This window comes from Acanthaster planci, linkage group LG01, assembly GCF_054643075.1.
Source record: "Acanthaster planci isolate LZ-2023a linkage group LG01, COTS_SCS, whole genome shotgun sequence".
Lineage (NCBI taxonomy): Eukaryota > Metazoa > Echinodermata > Asteroidea > Valvatida > Acanthasteridae > Acanthaster > Acanthaster planci.
This window is the reverse complement of record NC_141777.1, coordinates 22,569,175-22,594,885: the sequence shown is the minus strand read 5'-3', so window position 1 is coordinate 22,594,885 and position 25,711 is coordinate 22,569,175. Positions and strand designations below refer to the sequence as shown.

Below are 25,711 nucleotides of genomic sequence, written 5' to 3'. Positions count from 1 at the left end.
GCTTGAAAAGTCTGAATTTAACATACCTTTATGTGTTTTGTGTCTTGACTCCTTACTTTCAATCGTCTGATCGTATTAAGAATTGAAGTTGACACATACAGCCTCGTTTTCAAACGCGGAAGTGCACACATCGACGCTAAAGCGTCGTATTGGGATCCCTCTATTGAATCCACTAGCGGATACAAAGCTTGCCCGGCAATGCCCGCCTTTGTTCTCCCTGGCGTCAATAGAAGCGAGTCAACCCGCACATTTGTATTGGTCTCGGTAAAATGGCCGCTGGTTGGCTTCTACTTCATACAAAGGCGTTGCAAGTCCAGGGTTTTTTATATACATCCATGCTTTATGTACTGTACATTTCGCCGGGCTTACATGTACTTTACATATATGCGTGTACGTGTGCATTCTGCATAAAACATACATGTACAGTACATATACATGTATATAAACTTTTCATAATGATATGGTTTTTTTCTGTCTCTTGGATTGTGAATAAAACAAACAATTTTCAGCAGGTAACCACTTTATGTGTTTAATTTGCTTAAGTAGAGTTATAATCATGATTTTTCTGGAAATTCATAATTCCCATGGTCATTTGTGATTTACCCCAATCAACAATTAAACAACAGTCAGCACCGAGTGCACACTATTATGCATGATGTTGGAGCAGAAATCACTAGTACCAAAAAAATGTTGAATATTTTGGGAAGACGTGGACCGTGGACTAGTGAAAATACTGGCGGACTAGTAAAAAGCCAGTCTGGCTAGCCTTGCGCCGTAATTTTGATGACTCAACTGCATAGCAACAGGTTTGTGTACTCTGCATGAGGATTGCGCATGTGGGAGATTAAATATCACCTCAGGGCATGTTTACTTTGTTTTGTTTACATGTGTTGCCGTGTGACACACTATGATGCCAACCGAGCCCTTTATTTTACATTTCAAAATGTAGTTAGCGTCTGATAAAATTGTCTTTTCTCTTCATGCAAACACTGCAAAATGTGCATCTACGTTTTTGGCCTCAGGCATGGCCAAGAATCAGTTTTTGTTTCTAACTGCGCAAAACAGCCCTTTCTTCATTATCGCTAAGATAATGGCCATGTTTTATGTATAGATTTTGGGCGTTCACGTTAATATTCAAGAGAGAGAGTTTCATTCTGAATATCCATCAGGTTAGCAATTTCATTTCTTCGGTTTTGTTGTTGGTTTGTGAAAGCTTGCTAATTTGGGGGAGATGTTAGTATGCTGTTTTATTACCGAGGGTATTTTCCTATTTTGACACGTGTGTGCTGCAACACATATACAAAAGTATAAAGTATGGGTATATTGACTAATTCACTGCACAATTCTTTAATCCTAAGTCTTTCAATGCAAATTCTTCATACTTTTAAGCAAGTAAAATACTACTTGTTTCTGAAAAGGATCGTTTCGTGAGAGAATATTTCAAGAAGAAAATATTTCATAAAAGAACTCTAAACATATTCTTAGTAAACAAAAAAATGACCTTTAGTGATCCAACAATCAATCATCACAAAAACTGGCAGAGTATAATTAAGGTATAGATAAGTTCCGTACGGTGTCTCTCCAGATATACACAGGGAAATACGTCATGAAATCTGCCACCAGATTCTTACCCATTGCACATTTCGTTGTTTTGTCCCATCCATTTTCAAGGGAAATGTTCACATAAATTTTCAGGAGTTAGAGAGATCCCCTAATTGGCTACGTGGCGGCTTTTTTGCTTAAAGAATCAGACAATACATTAACAGCGACATTCGCGCTCCATCATTTAAAGTCAAATAGTTTGGGACAGGTTATGTTCTCCATTGCTGCTTCTTTCTCAACAGCTAATACCCGATGCAAATCTAGATCGTACCATCCCAAAGTGTAATATTTGCGAACATTCTTATAATGTGCTTCAATCCGTCGGCTGCAGTCTTCGCGCAAACCATTATTAGGCGAGCACCAAGTTGCAAGGTGGTTGAAAGAGGCGCCTCTTTCCGCCAGAAATTCGAAGAGTTGAAAGTTTGTGACATTTTCAAACTCTTTGCAGAAAGCAGGCGGTGTTCCGATGTACTGCTTGACAGTACAATATCCCTGCAGCAACGGATTAGGAGTTTTTAAGAAGTGCCTTCCTGCGTGCACCGTGACACGAACATCTGGAACGGTATCATTGGGTTTGATTTCGAAACCGGGTTGAAGGTGTTTGGAGTTGTAGGCTTCCAAGTCGTTGTTGACATCCAGATGCCAATCATAACGATCATGTTCATAGTAGTAAGCGTAATTCAACAAAATGTTGACGGGGCTGACCCGTGCCCGTTTCAGCTTCAGTTTTCTGAAGGCATCCTCAAAGTTGGATACCTGAAAAATAGATTTCAAGCGTAAGTCTTACAGGCGCAACAAATTACCCAAGGTGATCACAGATATGCTACTAAAGTTGAAACAAACACAATCTCAAGAGCATGTGATTCAAATTATGGAGCGAGCAATTTCTCTCGGGGTGTAAGTTGAAAACATAGTCCGGAAGAAAAAAGCGTTGAAAATAGATATAGTGAAACTTTTTCAGAAACGATATCTCAAAATTATAAATGATATCAATGTCCATTTCATTAAAGTTGAATTTTTTCAGGAAAATGGTTCACAAAATCTGAAACTAATTTCGGGAAACCAGGAAGCTTCTTTGGTTTTTGTGATCGTCAACAATTCCGTTTGGCATGATAGCTGAGCTTTTAGTATGTGGCAAAAAAGGAACTCAAAGATATCGGGAAAATATGGAAATGTTTTCAAATATTAAAAAAGGTTTTTTATGTTTTACTTACTTTCATATGTCTAAGGATGTGTTTCCTGCAATTCCGTATGGTGTCTGTCCAGATATACACCGGGAAATATGTCATGAAATCTGCCACCAGATTCTTACCCATTGCACATTTCGTTGTTTTGTCCCAGCCATGTCTATGGGGAATGTTCCAGTCAGTATATGTTACCACTCGTAATCGATGGTCGTTGAAGATATTTTCATTGGTGACGGGCGTCGTAAACATTCCGTCCGTGTCAATCCAAGCAATAATGGGTGCTTTGATGAACAGATCCATGAAGAAACTGCTCCATAGTTGGCGGCTGTACCCTCGATCTTTCTCTAATTTCAAGATCGAGGTATCTTTTGGGAGAGGCTCGTAAATGAAATCAAACTTGAGGCCAAATGCAGGCTCTTGCTGTCTCAGTCGAACTGCGAACTGATGATCGGCTTCCGATTCCATGTCAAGTATCAGGCTGATGTGCCCAAGCTTCGGTGACCAGAACAGCACGGCAGATCGTAAGAAGTCACAGTACAGACGCTGAGTCAGTTTGGGCACGGCAGCCATGCGGAGGGTGAGCGTCAGGGTATGGTCTTTAGTGGAGAACAGAGAACTATTTCGGAAAATAGCCGGACTCGTTGGAAAGGGAACACTTACATGACAACTTTGACATTTTGTGAGTAGGAATTGGTAAATTAGGAGTGAGATCGTTAAGAACACAAGTAATGCAAAAAAGAACACAAGGGACCTTGCCATTGTCAGATGCAGAATCAGGTAGAATTTGGCTACAGTCTCCCAATGGAACACTTTGCACAGATAACCGATGCTGGTTTATGTATTGTGGTGAAAAGAGATCTGTCATTGACCAAGTGTTCGGATTCCAGTTTTGTCGGTTATTATATTCATGCAAAAACTGGTTCCTGCCACTGCAGTCTTGTGTGATGTCATTGTCCCCCATGGAGATGGCGGATTTTTTCCTACACCAGACACACGTTGTCGAGTCATGGGACCAGACAAGCTATTATAATTAGAGGCTGAAAACAAACAACTATGCATCCATAGTCTGCTATCATTGTTCAACATTGATTTCGTACAGATCTATCGCCCTGGTTAAAAATGTCGAGGCAGTATGTCCGTAAAAGCGCAGTTGTAGCTCTTGAAGAGATATAAAAATGATGCACATGCTTGACTCGCGTCAGAAAACTAGATTTTTCGGCTTGAAGAGCTTGTCCAAAGTGCACAAGTTGGTGTTCATAGGATTAATAGAGACATGCTTCACGTCTTTAAACCTGATTTGAAAAGAAAATCCCACGGAAGAGCAACATGATGATAAAAATAGTATATTTTTGAACAATAACTGGGAAATTTCAGTAATCCTTCCGCCGTAGCAATTTGGTACTTCAGTAAGAGTGATTCCCATAAAATATTGCATATACCTACACCACTACCCGTAGGGAAACCATGGGGGGGGGAAGGAAAAACAGAAATTACGAATAAAAGCAAGAAATATAAATAAACATTTAAAAATAACACAAACGAAAATTATAATCACTTGCCATTAATATAAATCCGAACAAAACGTGTCAATATAAAAGGCATTATAAATGAACGTATGAAAAATATCTGCCATGTAAATGTCGGCAGCATGGTTTATCGATCGCCAGAAATATATCAAGTCCCAAAGCTTGCTTGAGCTAGGAAAACGAAAACACATTACATGCACATGTGGTTTGCAAAGGATTAACAGTCTTCTGCATGATTTCCCTACAACACAGAAAACTAGAGATTTTGTTGGTCTTACGGACAGAACAAAGGGCTTTTACGGATTTTTGACGTCATCATCACACCAGGTCAGATTTTGTCTATAACACTTTCCTTTCAAGATAACAGCAAGGTTTATGAAACTCAGTTGCGCATACACTTCGGGTGATATAGTGCTTTGAAGAGGGTCCCTTTAATGTCACGTAACTTGTCACCTGATGACGTCATCATCGTAAAGTAAATATTCGCCTAAATGTCTTCCCCTGCAAGATATCTTAAAGGTTTCAACCCAATTGGACATGCATTTCTGGAGATACAGTGCTTTGACGAGTGAACCTTTACTGTCCTTTGGCTTAGCACATGATGACGTCATAGTCACATGGTGTCAATTTATGTCTGGAACACTACCCTTTCATAGATACCTCTAAGATTTCAACCAAATCGGACATGTAGTCCAGAAGATATGGAAACTTGAAGTTGCAACTTTGATGTCATGTCACGTGACACCTAGTGACGTCACAATGACGATTTTTTCGACACCCTTTGTGGCTGACAGACTATGCCCTTAAAATAAAGTTTAAATTACCAAAGCGGGCAAGTGGAAGAAAATGTGTACAAATCCTTTGTAAAAAACCCAGTTTTATCTGTTTAATCTGTGTTTTTTATAAATGTCGTTTTGTATTCGTTGTAATGAAAATCCTTTTTAATGCTATTGAACTATATGTACACCTTTTATGTTTAATGCACATGGGAAACAATTTTTCATTTTTTAACGTGATGACGTAATAAATGAAATGAAAATAAAATAGTCTGAAATATGAGCTAAAATGTAAACAAAAACTAGAGGTTTTGTCTGTCTCAAGGACAGAGCAAAGGGATTTTTTTGCATTGCCTTTTTCATAAGGAAGGTCATTTGAGATACTACCACAATTGGATTTCTCACTTGTTACTCAAACATCTATCCAAAAGCTACTAATAATTCCAAACGTTTCTAATAATATTTTTGGTGGCTAAATATTTGAGGCCTTTCGGACAAAAGGAGATATAACGGATTACAGTTCACATCCATGACATAATGACGCCTTGTCTTTAATATTCCCATTCTAGCTATTTACTAAATTTAAACCTGGTCAGACAGTAGTTAAAGAGATAGAGAACTTTAAAGAATTATCTTTCATATCATGTGATTAATCATGATGAAGTCATCATATCAGGTCAATGTTCTTTCAAAGCTCACCCCTTTCACAAAATATGAGGCTCCACAAAATATGAGGCTTTGAGATTTGCACCTTTATTGCCATGTCAAGTGACACCTAATGACGTCATTAGGAAAGTTTTATTTATTCTTGGACCCTCTCTACGTGAGGGACTACGAGTGTACACCAATAGGAAAGGAATTGGATTGAGCAGAGTCCCAAAGTCTGGCTGCTGAAAAACGTGTACATAAAAACCTATGGGAAAAACTTAAATATTCAAAAATCAATTTTAAAAATCATGGTGACGTCACAAATTTGAACATAATTTGTATCAGGGTCTTTGTTGGCTGTGTCTTTGATGACAATTGAAGATCGCCAAATTACCTAAAAAGTCCAATGAAAAATTGTACAAAGTCAATGTGCTAAAATAAATATTCAAAAATCAATAAGAAATCACTTGACGACGTGTTCATGACAGCCTTTTCTTAGACACATCTATACACTAGGTTAATTCATTTATGTAATGTGATGAAGATCCAAATTTGCTAAGGGAGTGTAAAGTCGGTGGTAGAAGAAATGTATAAAAAGCAAAGGGTATTTGGGGATAGAAGAAGAAAATAAAGAAAACTAGAGGTTCTGTCTTTTTAGGGACAGAGCAAAGGGCTCCTTTGCATTTCCTTGTTTTTTTTTGGAGGAAAAAAGGTTCAATTGAGATACTTCCACATTTCCATTTCTCGCCCCTTGCTTAAAGAACTACACCAGAGCTACAAATATTTACCAAAAATTATTCTAATATTTTCTTTGGTGACGTCATAATGACGAAATTTGCAAACCTTTCCGGACATGAGGAGATACAGATATGGAGAATAAGGTGTGCACCATCTACCAAATTTTAACCTAACTAGACATGAACATCACAGGATATTGGGATTTAGAATGTACCTTTAAAGTCACCTGATTTCTCACTAAGTCTTGATGATGTCATCTTCACACGAGGTCAATATTCACTCAAGTCACTTCCCTTTCAAGGTATCAACAAAGATTGAACACAACAGGACATGCAACTAAAGAAATATAGTGTTTTAAACATTGCATCTTTAATATCACGTGAATTACTCCCTGATGACGTCATCCTCACATCAGGTCAATATTAGTCTAAACCAGTTCCCTTTCAAAACTATTAGCAAGGTTTGAACCCGATTAGACGTATTTCAGGTGACATATAGTACTCTAAAGAGTGCACCTTTAATGTCACGTTACTTGTCACTTGGTAACGTCATTCTCACAAGAGATCTGCAAGGTTTGAAGCCAATCGGACATATGCTTCGCGAGATATAGTTCTTTGAAGCGTGCATCTTTAATGTCACGTGACTTGTGATATAATGACGTCATCACCAAATCAAGTCAATGTTCGTCTAAAGCCCTACCCTTTAAAGCCAACTAGACCTGTGTTTGTGGACAAACACCAGCTGCTTCGGCAATGGCTTGTGTGACGGGTATCTACAAAAATAATGTGGGTTGGGAGTTCTTCAAAAAGCTTGCTCAAAACCCTCGGGGGAAAAAACTTCACCTTTCAATTGATGCCACTTAATATGCATTTGAATTAAAAAATGTCTATGAAATGTAGCTTGATATTATGACTCCTGAATATCTTTGCAGTCGAATAAAAGGGAAACATTAATCTGATTTATCTTCTTAGCTTATCTCAATCCTCATAATAATATTGCGTAGAGGAAAAACGTGTATACAACCTATGGAGGAAATTGCAACTTTTATCTCATGTCACGTGACCCCTGATGACGTCAAGGTGACGATTTTATTTTGACAGCCCTGAGGGTTGATGGGTTACATATGCTCCCAAGACAAGGTCACTGAGATGTATGAGTGCAACAAGTTTTGACTTGAAAAAACGTGCACAAATCTAACGGGGGAAACTGCAGCTTTAAAGGGAAACTCCATCCATAGTTTATTTTAATATTTGATACATCTGGGATCTTGTGACGTAGTGTCTGCACCTCGACACAGCGCTGTGTGATATTGTATACCGCGGTAGCTACGCTTCAGCGCATTGTCAGAGTATCAGTTGTATCGTGCGGTTCTGTCAGTTTTTAAGTAGTGGTGGATTATATGTTGCCAGATTGCCGAACCAGGACGCGACGCTTCCAAATACATGTCATGCGTTTCATGTCGTTGAACCTGCGACAAAATCGATTGGTTAAGCTTTTAGCTGCTCAAGTAAGCCGAAATCTCGGGAAGGTCTTACTTTTTTCCAAATTCTGGATCCCCAAACGCCCTGATATTTGTAAGGCATGGCTGCACAACATACGAAACGCAAAGTTTGACAAAGTGTTGTGTTTGCAGCAAGGCAGTGAAATGGAAGCAACAAGCCATCCAATTTGAAGAGTGTAGCATTTGGTATCATAGACAATGTACTGGCACGAGTGACGATGTAATTGGAGTTTTGCAAAATCACGTATAGTACAGTTGGGTATGTACCACCTGCGGTCTTCCAAATTTTGCTTCGACAATATTTCACTTAACAGACCCTGCGTGGAGGGAGTGGCCTCTTTTGAAGTGGCAACTGGAGCTAATTATATACCCAGCAAGAAATGAGACCGAAGGGTACCCCCCAACATGTCCAATCCCTATACATATTCCAGACTATTGTTACTTAACACATCCCCCCCAAGATGTCTGAAAGGAATTCCCCAGATTCCTGCGAGACAATGACCAACACAAAGCAGGGGGGTTCTGTCCGTCTCATACCTTGCTGTAAAAACCTGGTTTAGTCACTTTGAAGCCATGGCCTCCCCTAGCCAGAAAAAAATCCAGCCAGCGTCCAGCCAACTCCCACAGGACTGTGTTAAGTGGCCCCTTGTGTACAATATAATGGATTATTTACAAAACAGTGCCTGAGCCAGGCAGTAGAATGTTTCAGTGACAGCTGTCTGGAACTTGTCAGAGGCCTCTTTCGGCTGTCTTTGAAGTGTTATTTTGGTTGGGGCTGTTGTGGTGGTGGCGTGGCTTGGCTGGCGCGTGGTGAGGCCCTCCCCCTCTCAAATCGGGATAGCCTGGGATTACGGCCCCCCAAGGTACTGTGATGTACTTTTCGTGGTTTTTCAGAGCTGTAGAGGCTAGGGGACAACCACTGAAGCATTTATTTACCTTTAGGACGGACTCAGGACTCTGCAACCCTGAGAAATGATACAGACTCACCTGGCGAGTCCGCTCCAGATACCGTGTAAAAAAATTCATACCGCGTCCCAGGGTGGAGTGCGCTGACACATGAACCGAAACAAATAAAATTTGTGTCAAACGTTAACATGAGAATTTAAGCAAGGATGGAACTTTATTGCAAATTTACAACTGCATTAGGAACTGATTTGTTATCAATAATTATTAGTACTGATAAGCAAAATCTGTTAACCCAAACGTGATTGGGAACAAACTCGTGGTCACCTGAATCAAACTTTGAATTTGTGTACAAATATTTTAAGTCGTGACAGATACTGTAAATCTTTTTTGTCAATCAGAAACATGTTTATGTAGTGCATTGACACATTAACTGAAACAAATAAAATTTGTGTGAAATGCTGACATGAAAGCTATGCAAGGAGTGATTTTTATTGCAAGTATATAACTGTTTTTAGAGTTGATTTTGTATCAGTTAATAATACCAATAGGTAGCATTTGTAAACCCAAACGTTACTATGGAACAAACTCATATTACTGGTGATCAGTAGGTGATAAATTTTCAATGGTATGATTTTTAATGTTGGAGGAATGGGGTACAGCTACATTACAAATAAAATGATCTATACGTTAGCATAAACCTCGCTATCCTCAAGAAGTTCATTATCGTCTCCTGAACGGAAACCAATGTATATGCCACTGGTTTCTGGATATGCATGGCGGATTGCAGTCACAGCACTTGCAAGGATTCCTTGCCTGATTGCTTTCCCGAGATGTCCATGTGACCAGCTAGTAAACATCCGATAGGCAGAATATCACAGAGATCTTTGCAAGTGAAGAGAACAAAATTTTATCGAGAATGTTTATTAGGAGGTCCAAATTGTTGTGAATATCACTAACTTCAAAGTGCATGTCTTTCGGTACAATTTGTGAAAAAAACCCAAACACCTGCTTCTAAATTCTTACATCGGTATAAGAAGGCCTACATGGAATCGTTCGCAATTTCTTTTGAGCACGAAGGACTGCTTTGTTCGTACAGACATCGGCAATGTCATTATGAAAGGTTCTACAAACAGTGTTCTCCATCAACCATTTGAGTTTCTCGATTTCACAGCAACATACACATTCTTTTTCAAGAGGCATGATTAAAGACTTGTCACAACTACACCAGTCCGTAGTTTCACGGCGATTTGTCTGTCCAGTGGATCCTGGAAGCTGAACATCGTCAACGTGGCCAACGTCTTCATCGATAGAATTCTGGCTTTGAAATTCCTCCCGGAAAATATAGGCTCGATACGGAGAAGGACCTGATGCCATACTCATCTCTTATAATTTACATATCACACTGAAGTATTTTGGAGTTTTCGAATAAAACGTTGTTTGGGAGCACAAAGGAACGGCAAAGCGTGGAGAAAGGACACAGAAGGAGTTGTAACTCAGGCACTCCAAAGCGTCCAATGATGGTCGCCGCCGAGTCTGACGAATAATACAAAAACATTCCAAAAATACCTTATTGCTGCCTGCATCTTAGTTGGACAAGTGGGGCCAGTAATACTCGTAGTTTTTTGCTTGCAATTAAATACAAACTATCGATGTGACCAGGAAATAGAGAGAGAAAAATCCTGATATTAGACCTACTTTTGCCATCATAAATAAACTTTTTAAATTTTGACACGCTGTTTCATTATCCATGCAAAGTTTGTAATTCTAGTCTCCTCCGTCCAATATACATCAGTGTCAAAGGCTTGGAACGAATTTGGCTAAGACTCGCCGACAAAATGTTCACTACTACTGGAAAGCTTAGTTCATTAGCAACAAAATGTGCTATTTCATCACAAGGAGTGATCGTGAAATCTCATAAAACACGCCTTTGTACAAATGCCATAATAAAAATGATTCAAATCTTACAAATCTTACAAACAGCTTGGCTATATTTATTCATAAAAAGTGCAGAAGAAAGCGTTCGATAAGGGCAACAACTTGCACATGAACACTACGGGTATAAAAGCAACTGCACAAACACTACATTTGATGATGTTGTCGGTTTATATCAAGCACCAACGATGGCATGAATATTCAACTTCCCATACTGCAGTACACAACGTTTTAGGGATGCAGATTACCAACAAAAAATCGCAGCGACGATCATGGGGTACAAAGGGAGCTTATGGTTGCAAAACAGGTGGTGGGTAGCAGGCGTTCGCTGCGCTCTGGCTATGGACATACCGGGCATGCCAGAAAGTGGTAATCGGCCAGATGTTATAGTCCGGGCAGTTCAAACTCCTTCTATGTCCTTCCTCCATGGGCAAAGGAAGTGGTATACACACTGTATTCGGCAGTGCGGTCATATGCAGCAAGGTATGAGACGGAGAGAACCCCCATGCATTGTGTTGGTCATTGTCTCGCAGGAATCTGGGGAATTCCTTTCAGACATTTTGGGGGGGATGTGTTAAGTAACAATAGTCTGGAATGTGTATAGGGATTGGACATGTTGGGGGGGACCCCTTGGCCTCATTTCTTGCTGGGTATAAGTGCGGTAGCGCGTGCATACAATGATCGGTGCACTCGTGAGCACAGTATGATACTGTCGCATAGCAAACGTAATGTGCGATGTTTTCCGAGCGAGGTACTGGGCGCAGACACAGCGTCATAAGCTCCTGAATGTCGCGGGAATTTTAAACAACATGGACGCGCCCTTTGTACTGATGAATGGCAAGCAATCGGGAATGTAAAGGCGTTGTGAACCATTCTCAATAACAAAGAAAACCCAACTCTACGGGTATCTTGTATGTAGCCTCATGTTCTTTTAGATTTGGTGTAAAGTATTTTAGAGCATGGAATTCCCCTTTAATGTCATGCCACGTGATGTGTGATTATTTTGAAAAACAATTGTGAAATATTATTTGAAATTTGGACTCTTGGGTATATTTGTAATTGAATTAAGACAAAAATACTAGTGCCTATGCATCTGTTTCATTTGAACAACTAGTCTGCTGCACCAACCTGATGGCGTCATTATTTCATAATGACCATTCGTGTCCAAGGTCAGGCATGCACTTGAGGAAGTAATGTGCTTTATAGAGTGTACGTATAGGCTGAATTCGGGCGGCTTGTTCTTGTATGTTCCCGAACAGCTCGATTTATTGTTCGTGGGTCGGCCGCTCGAACGCTGGGAACAAACTACCGGTTACCTATGGTAGTCAGTGACAAGCAACATGCAACATGGCCGCGGCGGCGTCCATGTAGGCTACGTTATTCGATAGTTAATGTTTGGATGGGCTGAATTCTTTTTTTATAAACAGGAACATTCATTTCTGTGTTACGGAAAATAATTAAGGTTAATTTTGCCAAACTTCACATTGTCTATGGCTTTGGAAGCCATCTCTCTACTTTTTGCAGATGTTCAAAAATCAAAATCTCACGAGTTTTTCCATGTGTTCCTGTAAAACCCTGACGAGGAGACGGTGTGTGATCCTGTTCTGAGAACAGTGTTCTTGAGTCGTGTTCCCGCCGTTTGAGCGCGAGAACAAGAAACCCGTGTCAAATACAGGCCGCCTGAACTCGACCATAATGTAATTTGAGGACATCATCACATCCGGCAAATTTTCGTCTAGACCACTTCCTTCTCTTGTTATCTGCAAAGTTTCATATCGATGGGATATGCATTTCAGGAGATATAGGGTTTTAAACAGTCCACCATTTTATGTCACTTGACTTGTCACCTGATGACGTCATCATCACACGAGGTCAATATTCGTCTAAATCAATTTTCTTAGGTTTGAACCTAATTGGATATATAACTCAGGATATAGTTGAAATAGGATATAGTTGAAATAGTCAAATTTCTCAAATTGTGAAAAAGCTAATGAGATTACTGTGAGTCCAAAATGCTGCATCTATGGACTTCTTAAGAATACACCCTGCTTTCAGCACACAACAACGATATTGCATCACCTTTACTGGTTACTTGTTTTGTACATGATAAGCAGGATCATCTCAGTTCAGCAAACATCGGCCCTAGTTATCCTAATGGTAAATGTTACCCACACTCTTGCTGACAGGGCATTTGCAATGGCTGCTCCTAAGTTATGGAATGCCTTACCATGGCTCATACGGAGCGAACAGAGTCTTACCGTTTTCAAATGTAAAGTTAACACTTGCTTTATCAATGATGCCTTTGCGCGATGATGTTGCACTGCAAGACATTTGATTTTTTTCGGTTTCACGTCACCTGAACGTAACATCATGGGCAATGTGCACTTACCGAAGCTTTTAAAGTATAGAAATGGCAAAATACAGAGAACTCCAATTTCAAAGCTTCTTTTCTTGTTTTGCATATTTTACTGAGTATTCTTAATGTCCAAGATTTTGATTTTCTTTGTATTCACAAATAAACCAAAGGATTTAATGACTAAAAGTGATTTCGTAAAGTTGCTGAGTACACCGTACCCCAGTCTCTTTATTAGAGAAAAATTATGTTGTGGATGATGCGAAAATAGTTGTACTTAAATCACAATGTGGCCTTAAGTGTGTGCAAATGTCAGATAAGTGACATGAGGATTTTGTGTCCAGAATGCAACTTTTCTCTACACCACATGGATTACTCACATACAGTGGGTGTGTTCCTTCATCAGGCACGTGTTTTATTTCTTTACAGAAAAAGAAATTGAAGCATGAATTGTACATGGGCTTGCCAACAATAGAGCGGCAAAAAAATGTTATGTCTTGATGACCTTATCATGTGATTTGTACTTTTTACATTGTTTTAATTGACTTTTTTGTATCACTTGAGAAAAAATTGTTTTCTTAGTCTTCAAAAGAAGGAACTGTCCTGATGTGACGATGACGACATCACTTGAAAAGTCACGTGACATTAAAAGTGCGTCATTTAAAGGCATATATCTTCTTACACATGTCCGATTGGGCTGCAACCTTTGAATATAGCTAGAAAGAGAAGGTTTGTAGTTGATGATGACGTTATTACGTGACATACCACCTGACATACGTTCCATTATTTCCACGGATTTAATAGCTGAACAATGTAGAGATGTCTTTTTGATAAAAAGTCCAATTCCGAAGCAACTCTGTGCTTTTTACTGTAACAACCACAACCTCTAGTTTCTCATTGATTCAAACAAGCAACTTGATTTTTGAATGTACTTATATGTTGGAAGTTTTATCACTATCCCTAAGATGTCCACCATCAAGCATCAGGCTCCATTGGAAATCACACTTTAACAAAGGGTGAAGTAGTTTATGACTGATGCATACGTTCCTGTACGACAGTCTGTGTGCTTGTTCAAAGGAACTGTCTTGCTATCAGTTGCTATTTTAAAAAAGTCAAATACTCATTGTTTAGAGTATTTGTGGATACTTTAAGTTTACTACGTACACATTGACGACTACATTTAATTGCATAAAGTAAATTTGTAATTACAAATTGGATTTTCACATTTTCCCCATTAAGCGTGCAGTAGGTATTAATGCACGGCTATTGTCCATTCTCCAAAAAAATCAAATGCATTTTATAGCGCAAATATTCTTTTCTTTAGATACTTATTTTGAGTCTGATGTAGAAAGAAAAAACGGTAAAATCGTTCACAGGGGACATTTTCAATCCGACAGAATTAGGTTTTTGTCATTTATTCTGTAAAAGATGTATTATCCAAAAACAAGTAATGTCATTTCAATGAAACTATAATAATGCTTTTCAAAAATAAAATGGATAGGAATTGCACACATGCCTCCGAAAACAGAAAAGAAGGAACATAAAGCGGAGTTAATTAGAGCTCGGAAAAACAATTACATCAAAATGTTCAGATAAAATAAAAAAATGTATCATGTACGACCCCATAAATGTATAAGCATCTCTAAACTTTTAATGTAACACAGTTTTTAAAAAGGTATTACTTTTTACAGCTCACATGAAAGGTTTTTGGAAAATTGAAGAACCTAGCTAACGAGACCAACAAAAATCTTTATGTTTGCATACAAACTTCACATCATGCTCATGTCAGATCATTCTTAATATTCACTCATTTTTCACCGTAAATCTACAGCTTTATGTTCTGATGACATGTTGCAGTGTTTCAGCAGAGCATGGTGGGATAGAGAGGGTCCAATCGCGTGCAGTCTACACGGTCGTTGTAAGTTACGAGTATTGGAAATGCCAATCTTGCGAGTTTCACTCTATTACAAAAAAGATTAAGGTAAATTTTTACCCTTTACAGATGTGGGAGATGATTCCCTGGAAAATTTAAAACGATTGTTGAAGAACAAATAATAAATACAACAAAAGGCCCTCTGGCCCAAATGAAAATATGAGCTTATGATAGCACTGTATGGCAGTATATGCATCGATGACCCTCATTCTATCACCCATGCTGTGTGTTAAGCCATACGCAGTGCTACTTGTAGGTCTTATGTACATAGAACCTTGTATTCTACGCAAAGAAAGGTTTGGCCCACGCTACATTATTATGGCAGGCACTTGTGCCGAGGTCACCAATGTCATCATGACATCATTGATGATCAATGTCATCACGTGAGGGTTCAATGGAACTGTTAAAGGTACTGTGTAAACTGTGTCCATCAATGTGGTAGTTCCTTTTGTATTTTGCTTAACACACTGTCGTAGTTTAAGTAAGAACTGCATTGGAAATAAAACCGGAATGATCTGAACGTAATATTATTTATTAACCTTGATCTTCGTGATAGGTCCAAGACCTGAAAGAATTATGAAAAACGTTTTCCTGATTTTCAATGAAACAAATCTTAACATATTTCCAAAGGTTCAAAAATACAATCATGTAATTTGAGTATGAAATTGAATAATGTCAGTTATTTATCACGATCGCTTTAGTTTTAAAATATATTCATAGATTAACCGAGGAGTTTTGTTGAATGCGTAATCGCAATGGGTGAACGTTGTCCCCACTTTGTGCCCAATTCCCGGACATGACATTTTAAACCTTTCAGCAGAATTTTAAAACACAAGTGTCCTTCACTGTTTTCATCGCCTTTATTTTTGAGACATGGTCAATGAGCTTGTTAATAGAGACACTGGTATGCCATAGGTGTGGAAAATCTGGGAAAAGGGGGTTAAAATGAATACCTATTTGGATTCTTCATAAAATATGCCTGACGCGCAGGTAGACCCCCTCCTGATGATTCTGCATAAAAATATTGTGCCTGTCTTTTCTAGCCCCCAGCATCTGATTCAGTTATTCTTGCTATCGAGCTTTATATGCGGTCCTGTTAAATAACGCCATGTCATTGCTATGATGAACGGCCTCTGTTTATCTCCTTTGATAGTGTCTTCTTGCGCTTTTTTAGATGACGATGTTATAGGGCAGCCAGTTGATTTCATTCTATTTCGGTTTGTTCTTCAAGTAGGGAGAGTGGTATTTTTAGTGTTTCATCTCGTTCCCCTGGTTGTTCATAGAAGCCCGAGCCTCTGGGGATTGGGTTGGGCTCTGTCACGTTTAGTGGTAGTTTAGCTCTCACTAGTTTTTTTCTCGGGCGTTCCAGGCTTTTCTGAAAGCAGTGAATTGAGATGCCGGAAAGATTTTCTGAAAGTATTGCCTTGCTTTGAATAAGAGGCCAATGTCTGTTTATTGCTTGATCACAGTGGTTATTGGCTTGGTTGTAGGTGGTAACGAAGACTTTGTCGTTGTTTTTGCGGTTCGTTGCATCCGTATTATTCATTAGCCTTTGTCGTTCAGCACGTGATACTTTGGTGTCTTTTGAGGGTATATCCCCTGGTCAGTAGCTTGTCCGAACATGATTTGACTTTGAGTTAGAAATCATCCTTGTTGGTTGTGTTCCTTGCACATCAGAAGGATTCTCCGTACACGAATGCTTGGAAAATGTGCGGTGGTGAGAGCAAGTTTTATGGAAATACTGGAAATCTCCGTTGGATGGGTGTAAACTTTTGTGTCTAGGATACCTGTTTCACGGAGACGTTCTCCTTTGAAAATGGTTAAGTCGAGGTAGTTTATGGCTGTTTCGGATGCTTCATACGTGAATTTAAAAATTGGATGAATACCGTTCATGTCAGGGACAAATTTTGCAATTGGTTAACATTTCCGTCGTAGATGACTAGTATGTCATGTTTATATAACCACCATGTGAGGGTGTTTTGTGCTTTTTGAAGTATTTCGTTTTCGAAATTATGACAAGTAATTTCGAATTTATCACACCTTCCTGGGCTTGCTGTGGAACCTATTGCACATCCTATTTTCTGGAGGACAAACTTGTTTCCAAAACAGAAACAGTAGCGGTCAAGGATGAGTTCCCGATGTTTTTGGACATAGGTTGAATTGGGGTTTGTGGTGGAATAGTTGTGGCTGGATTTGTTTAAGGCATCTTAGACGTATTGGATTGCTTATGCTTGTCGGACATTGGTGTACATCGAAACAATATTAATACTAGTTATTAGGATATTCTGTGGCAAGGTTGTTTCTTCCAGTTTGTACAATATGTCCGCCGTGTCGCAGACATGGGTTGGTTGCGCAGTTACTATTGAAAGAAAAAAAGTAGTCTATGTATTCGGAAATTTTTGATGTCAGGTTTGTTCATCCTCTTATGATTGGGCGTCCAAAAAAGGTTCTCCGCGGTGGTGGGGTTTTCCGTATTTTTGGGAGAAAATACATGGTTGTATATATGAATTGGCACTTCTTAGGATAGTTGTTTCTCCTTTCCACAAGTGTGTTGTGAACCAGGGTTACGATTTGTGCGGTAACATCTTGGTCCAATTCAGTGTATTGACGGGAATCAAGATGGCGATAGCCCACGTTAAGGTAGTCCTGGATGTTCATAATGCTGATATGGGCAAGCTCGAAAGGGTGGCTTCAAGGTATTATTTTAGTGTTTGCACTAGGTATTGATTTTGGATGCCAGATTGATGAAGGCTTGAAAGGACGGTTTGAGATTGTTTTTGTGCATTATGAATGCAATTCTTAGTTTTCGATTAAGACATTTTATCAACCTTAGCGATAAAATTCATTATACTCTAGGAAAAAAGAAAACCTGCTTGTGTTGAGTGTAGATTGTGTGTTGAAATTCCAAGGGCGCCTGTCGTGTAATAGTAGCGTCTAGGCAAAATGGGGTGGAGCAATGAGCCAGAACGAAGATCCAGAGATTTCCAATCATTGCGGGGGCAGCCCGCCAAATTCATTGACCATTCAGCTCCACGGGTTTATTTGGTCTATGCAAGTGAGCTGATCAGCAGCATGCTTCGCCAGCCAATTTCGTCGCAGCTTCGAGCGATCAAACCACGTGGATTTTACCTTACCTTTATAAATCGGTCGTAGTGAAGTTTCTACGAGCGAGGCCCTGTATTGTCCGTCAACTGTTGAGGACTTAAAGAGAACGTAACTCATCGCAGAATTTTGCAACCTCGAACGGCTCTGTCAGGCCTACGCGGACGACAGCGTTGGGATTCCACACAACAGGTGACCGCTGGTCACAGGTGACAGGGGGCAGCCCACAGAATGCCACGACCACGGACATCCGCCCCTGCTCGTCTACAGGACGGCGCTCGGCCCAGTAAGAAAGCTCGGCGGGGATCCCGGGCTCCCGCAGTTGTATGGGGAGCTGCACACCGGCACACAGCCGCAACGGTGACTCAACGTGGACAGGGAGATGTCAACGACTCCAGTCGCTCGCCACCGTCAGTACCTACAGCGGCGATGACGGAGGTACCAGCAGCACCTTCACTGGGCGTGGTGGTGGCAATTGTATGACGAACAGTTTTGTCTTCGGCAGGCCACGCAACCCGATCAATCATGGGCTGAGTTGGATCCAGAGTTGTGGTTAACTGTGGGGGCGTCTGCCGTTTGCTCAGCCAGCAACACCACTTAGATAGTTGCCACTCCGCGTGGAAGTAGTCGGATGTGTTTTACTTTTAATAGCCCGGGCGGTTGTAAATACTTTGGCTGTAAGTACCAGCATCAGTGAGCCAAGTGTACACGGTCAGGCCACGGTTCGCACGTGTGCCGATTCGATGGTAGCCAAACGCGTAACCAGCAATGGGGTCAAAAAGGGCCGAAGAAACAGGGATTCTCCAATCACGGGCGTGATGTGAACCTCGCAGCCGTGACAGGCGTTGCACAAAGCGCAGACGCGAGTATCCCAAAGAATGCGCGACCGGCTGCTGCCGGTAAGCCCCATTTTCGTACTCACCAACTCCAATTAATGTACCCGTGTTACTGAACTGGTTAGAGTTGTACGATAACACTGTAGATCGACAGATACTGAGTGAGGGTTTTTCAGTGGGATTTTCCTTGGGTTTCAGTGGGCCTCGGGTTCATCAAAACCCCTGATTGTTAGAGAAAAACTTGCTAAAGAAATTCAAGCCGACCGCATTGCTGGCCCCTCCCAACGCGCCTACTTAAGAATCTACAATGCTCTCCGATTGGTCTCGTACCTAAGAAAGACCCAGGCTCGTATCGCTTAATTCACCATTTATCATTTCCGCACGGCACTTCTATCAAGGACTTTATCAGTCCTGAGCAGTGCAAGGTGAATTACGCATCTTTTGACGTGGCAGTACATATGGTCTTGAAGGCGGGGAAGGGTGCATATTTGGCCAAATCTGATATCAAGTCTGCTTTTCGGCTTTTACCAGTTTCCCCGAGCGATCAAGAGTTATTAGGCTTTCAGTTCGAGGACCACTTTTACTATGACAAATGCTTGCCGATGGGGTGCTCCATTTCATGTGCACTCTTTGAAAAGTTCAGCACGTTCCTTGAATCCCGTGTGCGTCTCATGACACAGGGAGGCGGTGTCACTCATTGTATGGACGACTTTCTCTTTGTGGCTGCCACAAAAGACGAGTGCCAGGGTTGCTTGAACAATTTTCTAACCGTGAGCAATGCGCTGGGGTCCCTGTCGCTCAAGAGAAAACAGAAGGCCCAACGCAGGTCATTACTTACCTTGGGTTCGAAATTGATACAGTTGATAAACAAGTGCGAGTCCCATGTGAGAAAGTGATGGCAATCAGTGGTCAGATCTGCGCTGTGATTGACTGGTCAAAATGCACCCTCATAAAACTACAGTCCCTCATCGGTTCCCTAATCTTTGTATGTAGGGCTGTGTTTCCGGGGCATGCTTTTATCCGGCGTCTTATTGCATTAACACGGGGTGTCAGGCTCCCGCACCATAGAATCCGCTTAACACGGGGAGCGAAACTTCACCTCGACATGTGGCTGACATTCCTACGAGAGTTTAATGGGGTTACTCCTATTTTGGATCAGGAATGGGAATCCGTAAAAAATTCAAGAGCATTTATGCTCTTGAACTTTTTACAGACGCTGCGGCTTCGTTGGGTTATGGGGCATATTTTCAGGGGAAGTTATTTCAAGGGTGGTGGCCACAGGAGTTATCTCCAGCCTCGATTGCATTTCTAGAGCTGTATCCTATTGTCATTGTCGTAATGTGTTGGGGCCCCCTTATGGCCTATCATGAAGTTAAGTTTCGGTCGGACAATTTGACCGTGGTTCAAATGATTAATAATCAGTCGGCCAAGTGTTCCATGTCAATGCATCTTATCCTTTTTCAGATAACTTTTTCTACCAGTACTCTTTGGCAGTTAGAAAAATCAGAACGACTTCAAACATGGAGGATAGTTTGATGATTGTCCAAGGATGGTCCTAGAAGAAATTCAGAAATTCAGAATGATGACGTCATCAATTTATTTATTATTGGTTTTTGAATAATTATTTCCCTAGACTCTCCAATCACCATTTTTGGTCATTTAACGTAATTCAAAGGTCAACGAAGTTACAGCAAAGACTGACCCCAATGCCAACTTGAAAACAAAATGATGACGTCACTACGTCATCGACCGATTTCTTATCGATTTTTGAATATTTGATATTTTTCCCATTCACAATGTCCACGGTTTTCAAGGCACTATTAGGGTCACTAAGCAATTGTTAATTGTCAGTAAAGTTACATCAAGGAATAACTGTTATAGCAACATGATACCAAAATGATGACGTCGAGGTGACATCATCCTTTCATTTATTATTACTTTTTGGATATTTAATTTTTTTCCTTTCAATTTGTATACAGTTTTCAAGGCACTAGTAGGATGATTACTTAGTAATGTTTGATCCTTTATGAGAGTTATACCAAGGAAACATATGAAAGCATAGATTCTATACAAAAAGATTTCATGATGACGTTGTCAGGGGTCACGTGACATGAGATTAAAGTTGTAGCTTTCTATATAGGTTTTGTACACTTTTTAACATTCTTTCTTCGTCACTCTCGTCAATCTGACTTATTTCCTTCAATGTGCACTTGAAGCCCCGTTAGGTCACGTAACATAAGATTAAAGCTGCAGTATTTTCCCATAAGTTTTGTTCACGTTTTTCTACTACGCAATATTATCGATCTTGATGAGAGTAGTCCTGAACTTCGGCTGAGGATTACTTTGAGAACGAAAGAAAAATCGTGTTTTTTTGTCTTTTTTTCGATTATAAATATACCGAAGAGTCCAAATATCAAATAATATTTCATAATTTTCTTTCAGTTTAAACGCAAATCATTTGACATCATCTTAGAGGAGCAGCTCCTTTGCACAGGTGTTTTCAGTCCATCGACTTTGTTCACATTTCATCCACTATTTTGAAACTTCGGCGATGTTTGATCACTATGAAAGTGATAGCAAACAAAGACCTTGATACAAAAACTATACTAAATAAATAACGTCATGATGACGTCATCTTGTGATTTATTATTGATTTTTCAATATTTACTTCAGCCCATTAACTTTATATACGTTCTCAACCAACCATTGGGGTAATTTTGAGATGTTTTGTCATAATTAAAGTTACAGCCAACAAAGACCTTGATAAAAACTTTTGGCTTAATCTATGACGTCATGATAAAGTCATCAACTATTTAGCTGCTTCAGTGTACTGCCGAAGCAGCTATTGCTTTCGTTAAAGTTTTTTGGCTTTCTTGGCAATTTTTCAAAAAGGCATTCTTTTTATTCTTTTTTATTTTTGCTTCTTCTTCTGCTAAAAAGCCCATTTTTGTTTTGTATACGTTTTTGTCGCCGCCACTTAAGTGCTTTTGCAACTTTGGATCTTCATCAAACTTATACCAAGGAAGAACCCTTATGCTCAGTTGGTCTTAGAAGCATAACCTCACGATGACCTTTGAAGTGAGTTATTACTGATTTTTCTTTTTTTTTCGAGGCACTATTTTGGTAACTTAGCAGTATTTGATCGTTATCAAAGTTGCACCAAACACTTATCGTAAAGTTCCGACAATACGTGAATATTTACGTCATGGTGACGTCATCAAGTGATTTACCATTGTTTTTCAATATTCATTTCAGCCCATTGATTTTGAACACGTTTTCCAGGCACTATTTTGGTAACTTAGCAATATCTGATTGTCATCAAAGTTACATCCATAAATACGACGTCATCAAGTGATTTATTAATACATTTTCAATATTCGGTCAGTTAGAATATTCTTCAAATCATATACTGATCTAGTCACCGTGGACATCAGTTTTTTCATAACGACATTATGGTAAAGTCAAATTTTGTTAATTTTGCCTGGATTGTACTCTTTGTTTGCTTAAAAAATATGGCTGACACCTGATGTGCGTGGCGACGTTTTAGTGTTCTTTCGTTGTATACCGTTGATACGTGCGTTTGACCGTTGAGGATCATTATCCAATCAAAATTCAGGAAATACAATAGAGACCTCCTATTCAGAACGTGTCCGATCCAGTATGCGCGTTACGACTGACGTGGAAGTGTAAATATTAACGAAGTGGAATGTTGTATATTTAATGAACTTTCACAGAACTGAGAAAGTTCTGAGCCCAGCATCAAAAAAATGAGTGGACAATGTTTTAGCCGCTTAGAAGTGCACACAGTCTTGTGCATTTTCAAGTTGCAGCCTATTCTAATGGCCTAGTGTGTTCCGTGCAGCTTCACTATTAGGGCATGAAGCATGCAAGTTACGTAGGGGGAGCTAAGTAGTGGCGTCATTGGGGTCATTGGTCGTATTATATAAACAATGGCGTGAGCTATACGGGATATTTAAGAGGTAAGGCGAGAGCACGCGGTATGACAACCCATGTTGAAGATTGCAGCCCACAGTGGTGTGATTTTCAATGTAGGCCTTTCAGAATTGAATCCCATTTTAGCATTTTTATTCATTGAGCTTTGCTACTGCACTTTGATTTTTATTGTTCCGTTATCCCCTGGCGTCACCCAGGATGAAAAACTGGCCTTCCTTTGGAATTCGTTAGACAATTCGTGCCGGCTGTTTCTGTGAAGCTGCACTTTTAGTTTGCCTTTGCCATTGCCCCCTTAAAAACCACAACGGCTTTGGTCATAATACATTCCTACCCCCTTGTAACTAAACGACCAACTATTTATACATTCAAAGAAACTTATTTAGCAATTTAGAAATCCCTCAAATTTGGGCGGATAAAAGGAGAGGCTCAATTCAAAAGGTTTTCAAAGTTGCCAATTGCAACGTCTGTTTGCCGACATCCTTTTTTTCAAGCTGTGAATTCCTTTTCCTTAAAACCTTGAACCGTCGATGTTCATTGCTATTAAGATGCACCGTTCTCCTCGTCATTCCTTTATTAATGAACCGTCGATTGGACGGCCATTACGGGAAAACGACGATTAGTTTCTTTGCTTTAATTCTTTATGATATTGTAAATTATTTTACAGCATTCACAGAAGTAAAGTACAATATTAAAGAAAAGAAACCAAGATGCTGAAATAAAGTTAATTTATATAAATTTGTTTCGCAGTCTTTACTTTCAAATGTCGAATTCACAGACTGAATCATTGTGCTTGCCGGATCCTATGAAAAGTTAAACCCCTTTATAGGAAGAATAATATGCATTGGCTACATTAAATATATCAAAGAAATGTTTGAAAATATGCCCCAAATACACATCGCTGATTGCTTGATTGTATATTAATATATATTAAGACGTTGTTTTAGAATTTGGTGCCACACCTTTTAAACAGTACCACTTTCTAGCCGGGGGGCGAAAAAAAGAGGAAGTACCTTTATAAACGGGACCAAAACATGGAACGTATAGTTTTAGGGAAAACATTACCCCGGACCCAAAACCTGAACAAGCTACTGCACGTCTTCAATTATGGGTCTGACGCAAGTGCGGACTGTATGGCACCTTTACAATATATAAATGAACGTAACTCGACAAAGCATAAGCACTACGTTTGACACAGAACTCAAAATCAACTTTGCCACAGCAGCGTGTTTGCAACGTAAAGATGCAACACATTAAGACTTTGCTCATAGTTTTTGTCCTGCTTCAAACGACGATTCCACTCAGTATCTGGGACATGTGCTCAACATGCGTGATATGTGCCGCTCTTGCGAAACTGTCAATGCTTTACTGGTTGCATGCATTATTACTGCATTTGAGTCTCACGTAAATTGAATATGTATACATGTGTATGCCTAATCAATTCAAGCACTAACATTTGATTGGACTGGTACACTACTGAATGGTTCAGTTGTTATCGGTTGCTTTCAATTAGACAGCGCACGTCGTACATATCTATATGTGTTTTGAACCGTCCTAAACCAAAGAACTCCATTAAGTCGTGAACCCAAACACGACGGGTGATGAAGTCAATGACAACACCGGACCCTTAACTTACAGACCTTACATGGTGTAAGCCAGTTGAAGGTAAGAGTGGTTTGGGAGTGTTTATCATAGAGTACAACTTTCTAGTCACAGTTACAAATGTGAAATTCAGTTTTTGCACAAAAAAGGTCCAGGATAGTGCAAAAGATGTCATCTATAGTGGTCCTGCACTCTCTTTCTTAAATTTTGTACACGGAATATCTTAAATGTGCAATCAATTATTGTGATGTTAGATATTATCAAAGAATTTTGTTTTTTTAGAGTGTTATTGCATATTTATGAATATGCAAATGAAGGTGGACTTTGCAAAACAATGTCGATAGAGAATACACTCTTTAAGGCTCTATGTCTCCTGAAGTACATGTCCGATCTGGTTCAAATCTGGCAGGTATCTTAAGAACAGAGTGCTTTAGAGGTATCTTGACCTCGTGCGGTGATGACGTCATCAGGAGACAAGTAATGTAACATTAAAAATGCACTCTTTCAGGCCCTGTATCTCCTGAAGTAGCTGTCCTATCGGGTTCTAATCTTGTAGATATCTTGAAAAGGGAGTGTTTTAGAGGAAAATTGACCTCATGTGATAATGACATTAGAGGTGCACTCCTTAAGCCCTATATCTCCTGAAGCACATGTTCTATTTGGTTGAAACTTTGCAGAACTTGAAATGGAGGTGTTATAAACGAAAAAATGACTTTATGTGATGATGACTTAGTTGTTCAAAAGTACAAAAGAATGCGAAAAAGCCCTCTGTTCTGTTGTCAAACAGACAGATTAGCTCTTGTTTTGTTTTTTCTTTCTCCTTATGCAGTCAATTTATTTTCTGGCATAGCACTTTGGCAGTTAAGAAAATCAGACAGACTTCAAACTCGGCAGGTAGTTGAACAATTAACCAAGGACGGTCCTATAAGAAATTCACAATGATAACTTAATTGATTTTTGAATAAGTAATTTTTCCCATAGATTTTGTACACAGATTCACGAGGTTTTCGGACTGTGCTATATCAGGCTATGAGGGCGTTATTGCACAATAACGGTAACACCTGCCTGGGGTTCTTAATTTACAACAAACTGTCCTATATTGAACCATAGATTGCATT

General features: G+C 39.7%; 1 protein-coding gene across 2 annotated transcripts; it reads right to left on the bottom strand.

Annotated features, from left to right (window-relative positions):
- Positions 1 to 1,190: 1,190 nt before the first annotated feature.
- LOC147800545 (uncharacterized) lies at positions 1,191 to 19,007 on the bottom strand. 2 transcript variants are annotated; one of them, XM_087142926.1, is made up of 3 exons: positions 18,237 to 19,007; positions 2,817 to 3,385; positions 1,191 to 2,358 (listed from the first exon to the last, which is right to left on the bottom strand). In XM_087142926.1, exons 1-3 carry the CDS (start codon positions 18,322 to 18,324, stop codon positions 1,783 to 1,785), a joined length of 1,233 nt encoding a protein of 410 aa, XP_086999052.1. In that variant the 5' UTR covers positions 18,325 to 19,007; the 3' UTR covers positions 1,191 to 1,782. The 2 variants fall into 2 exon arrangements, with proteins under 2 accessions (XP_086999052.1, XP_086999049.1); XM_087142923.1 differs by lacking the exon at positions 18,237 to 19,007 and having other exon boundaries at positions 2,817 to 5,518.
- Positions 19,008 to 25,711: the final 6,704 nt, after the last annotated feature.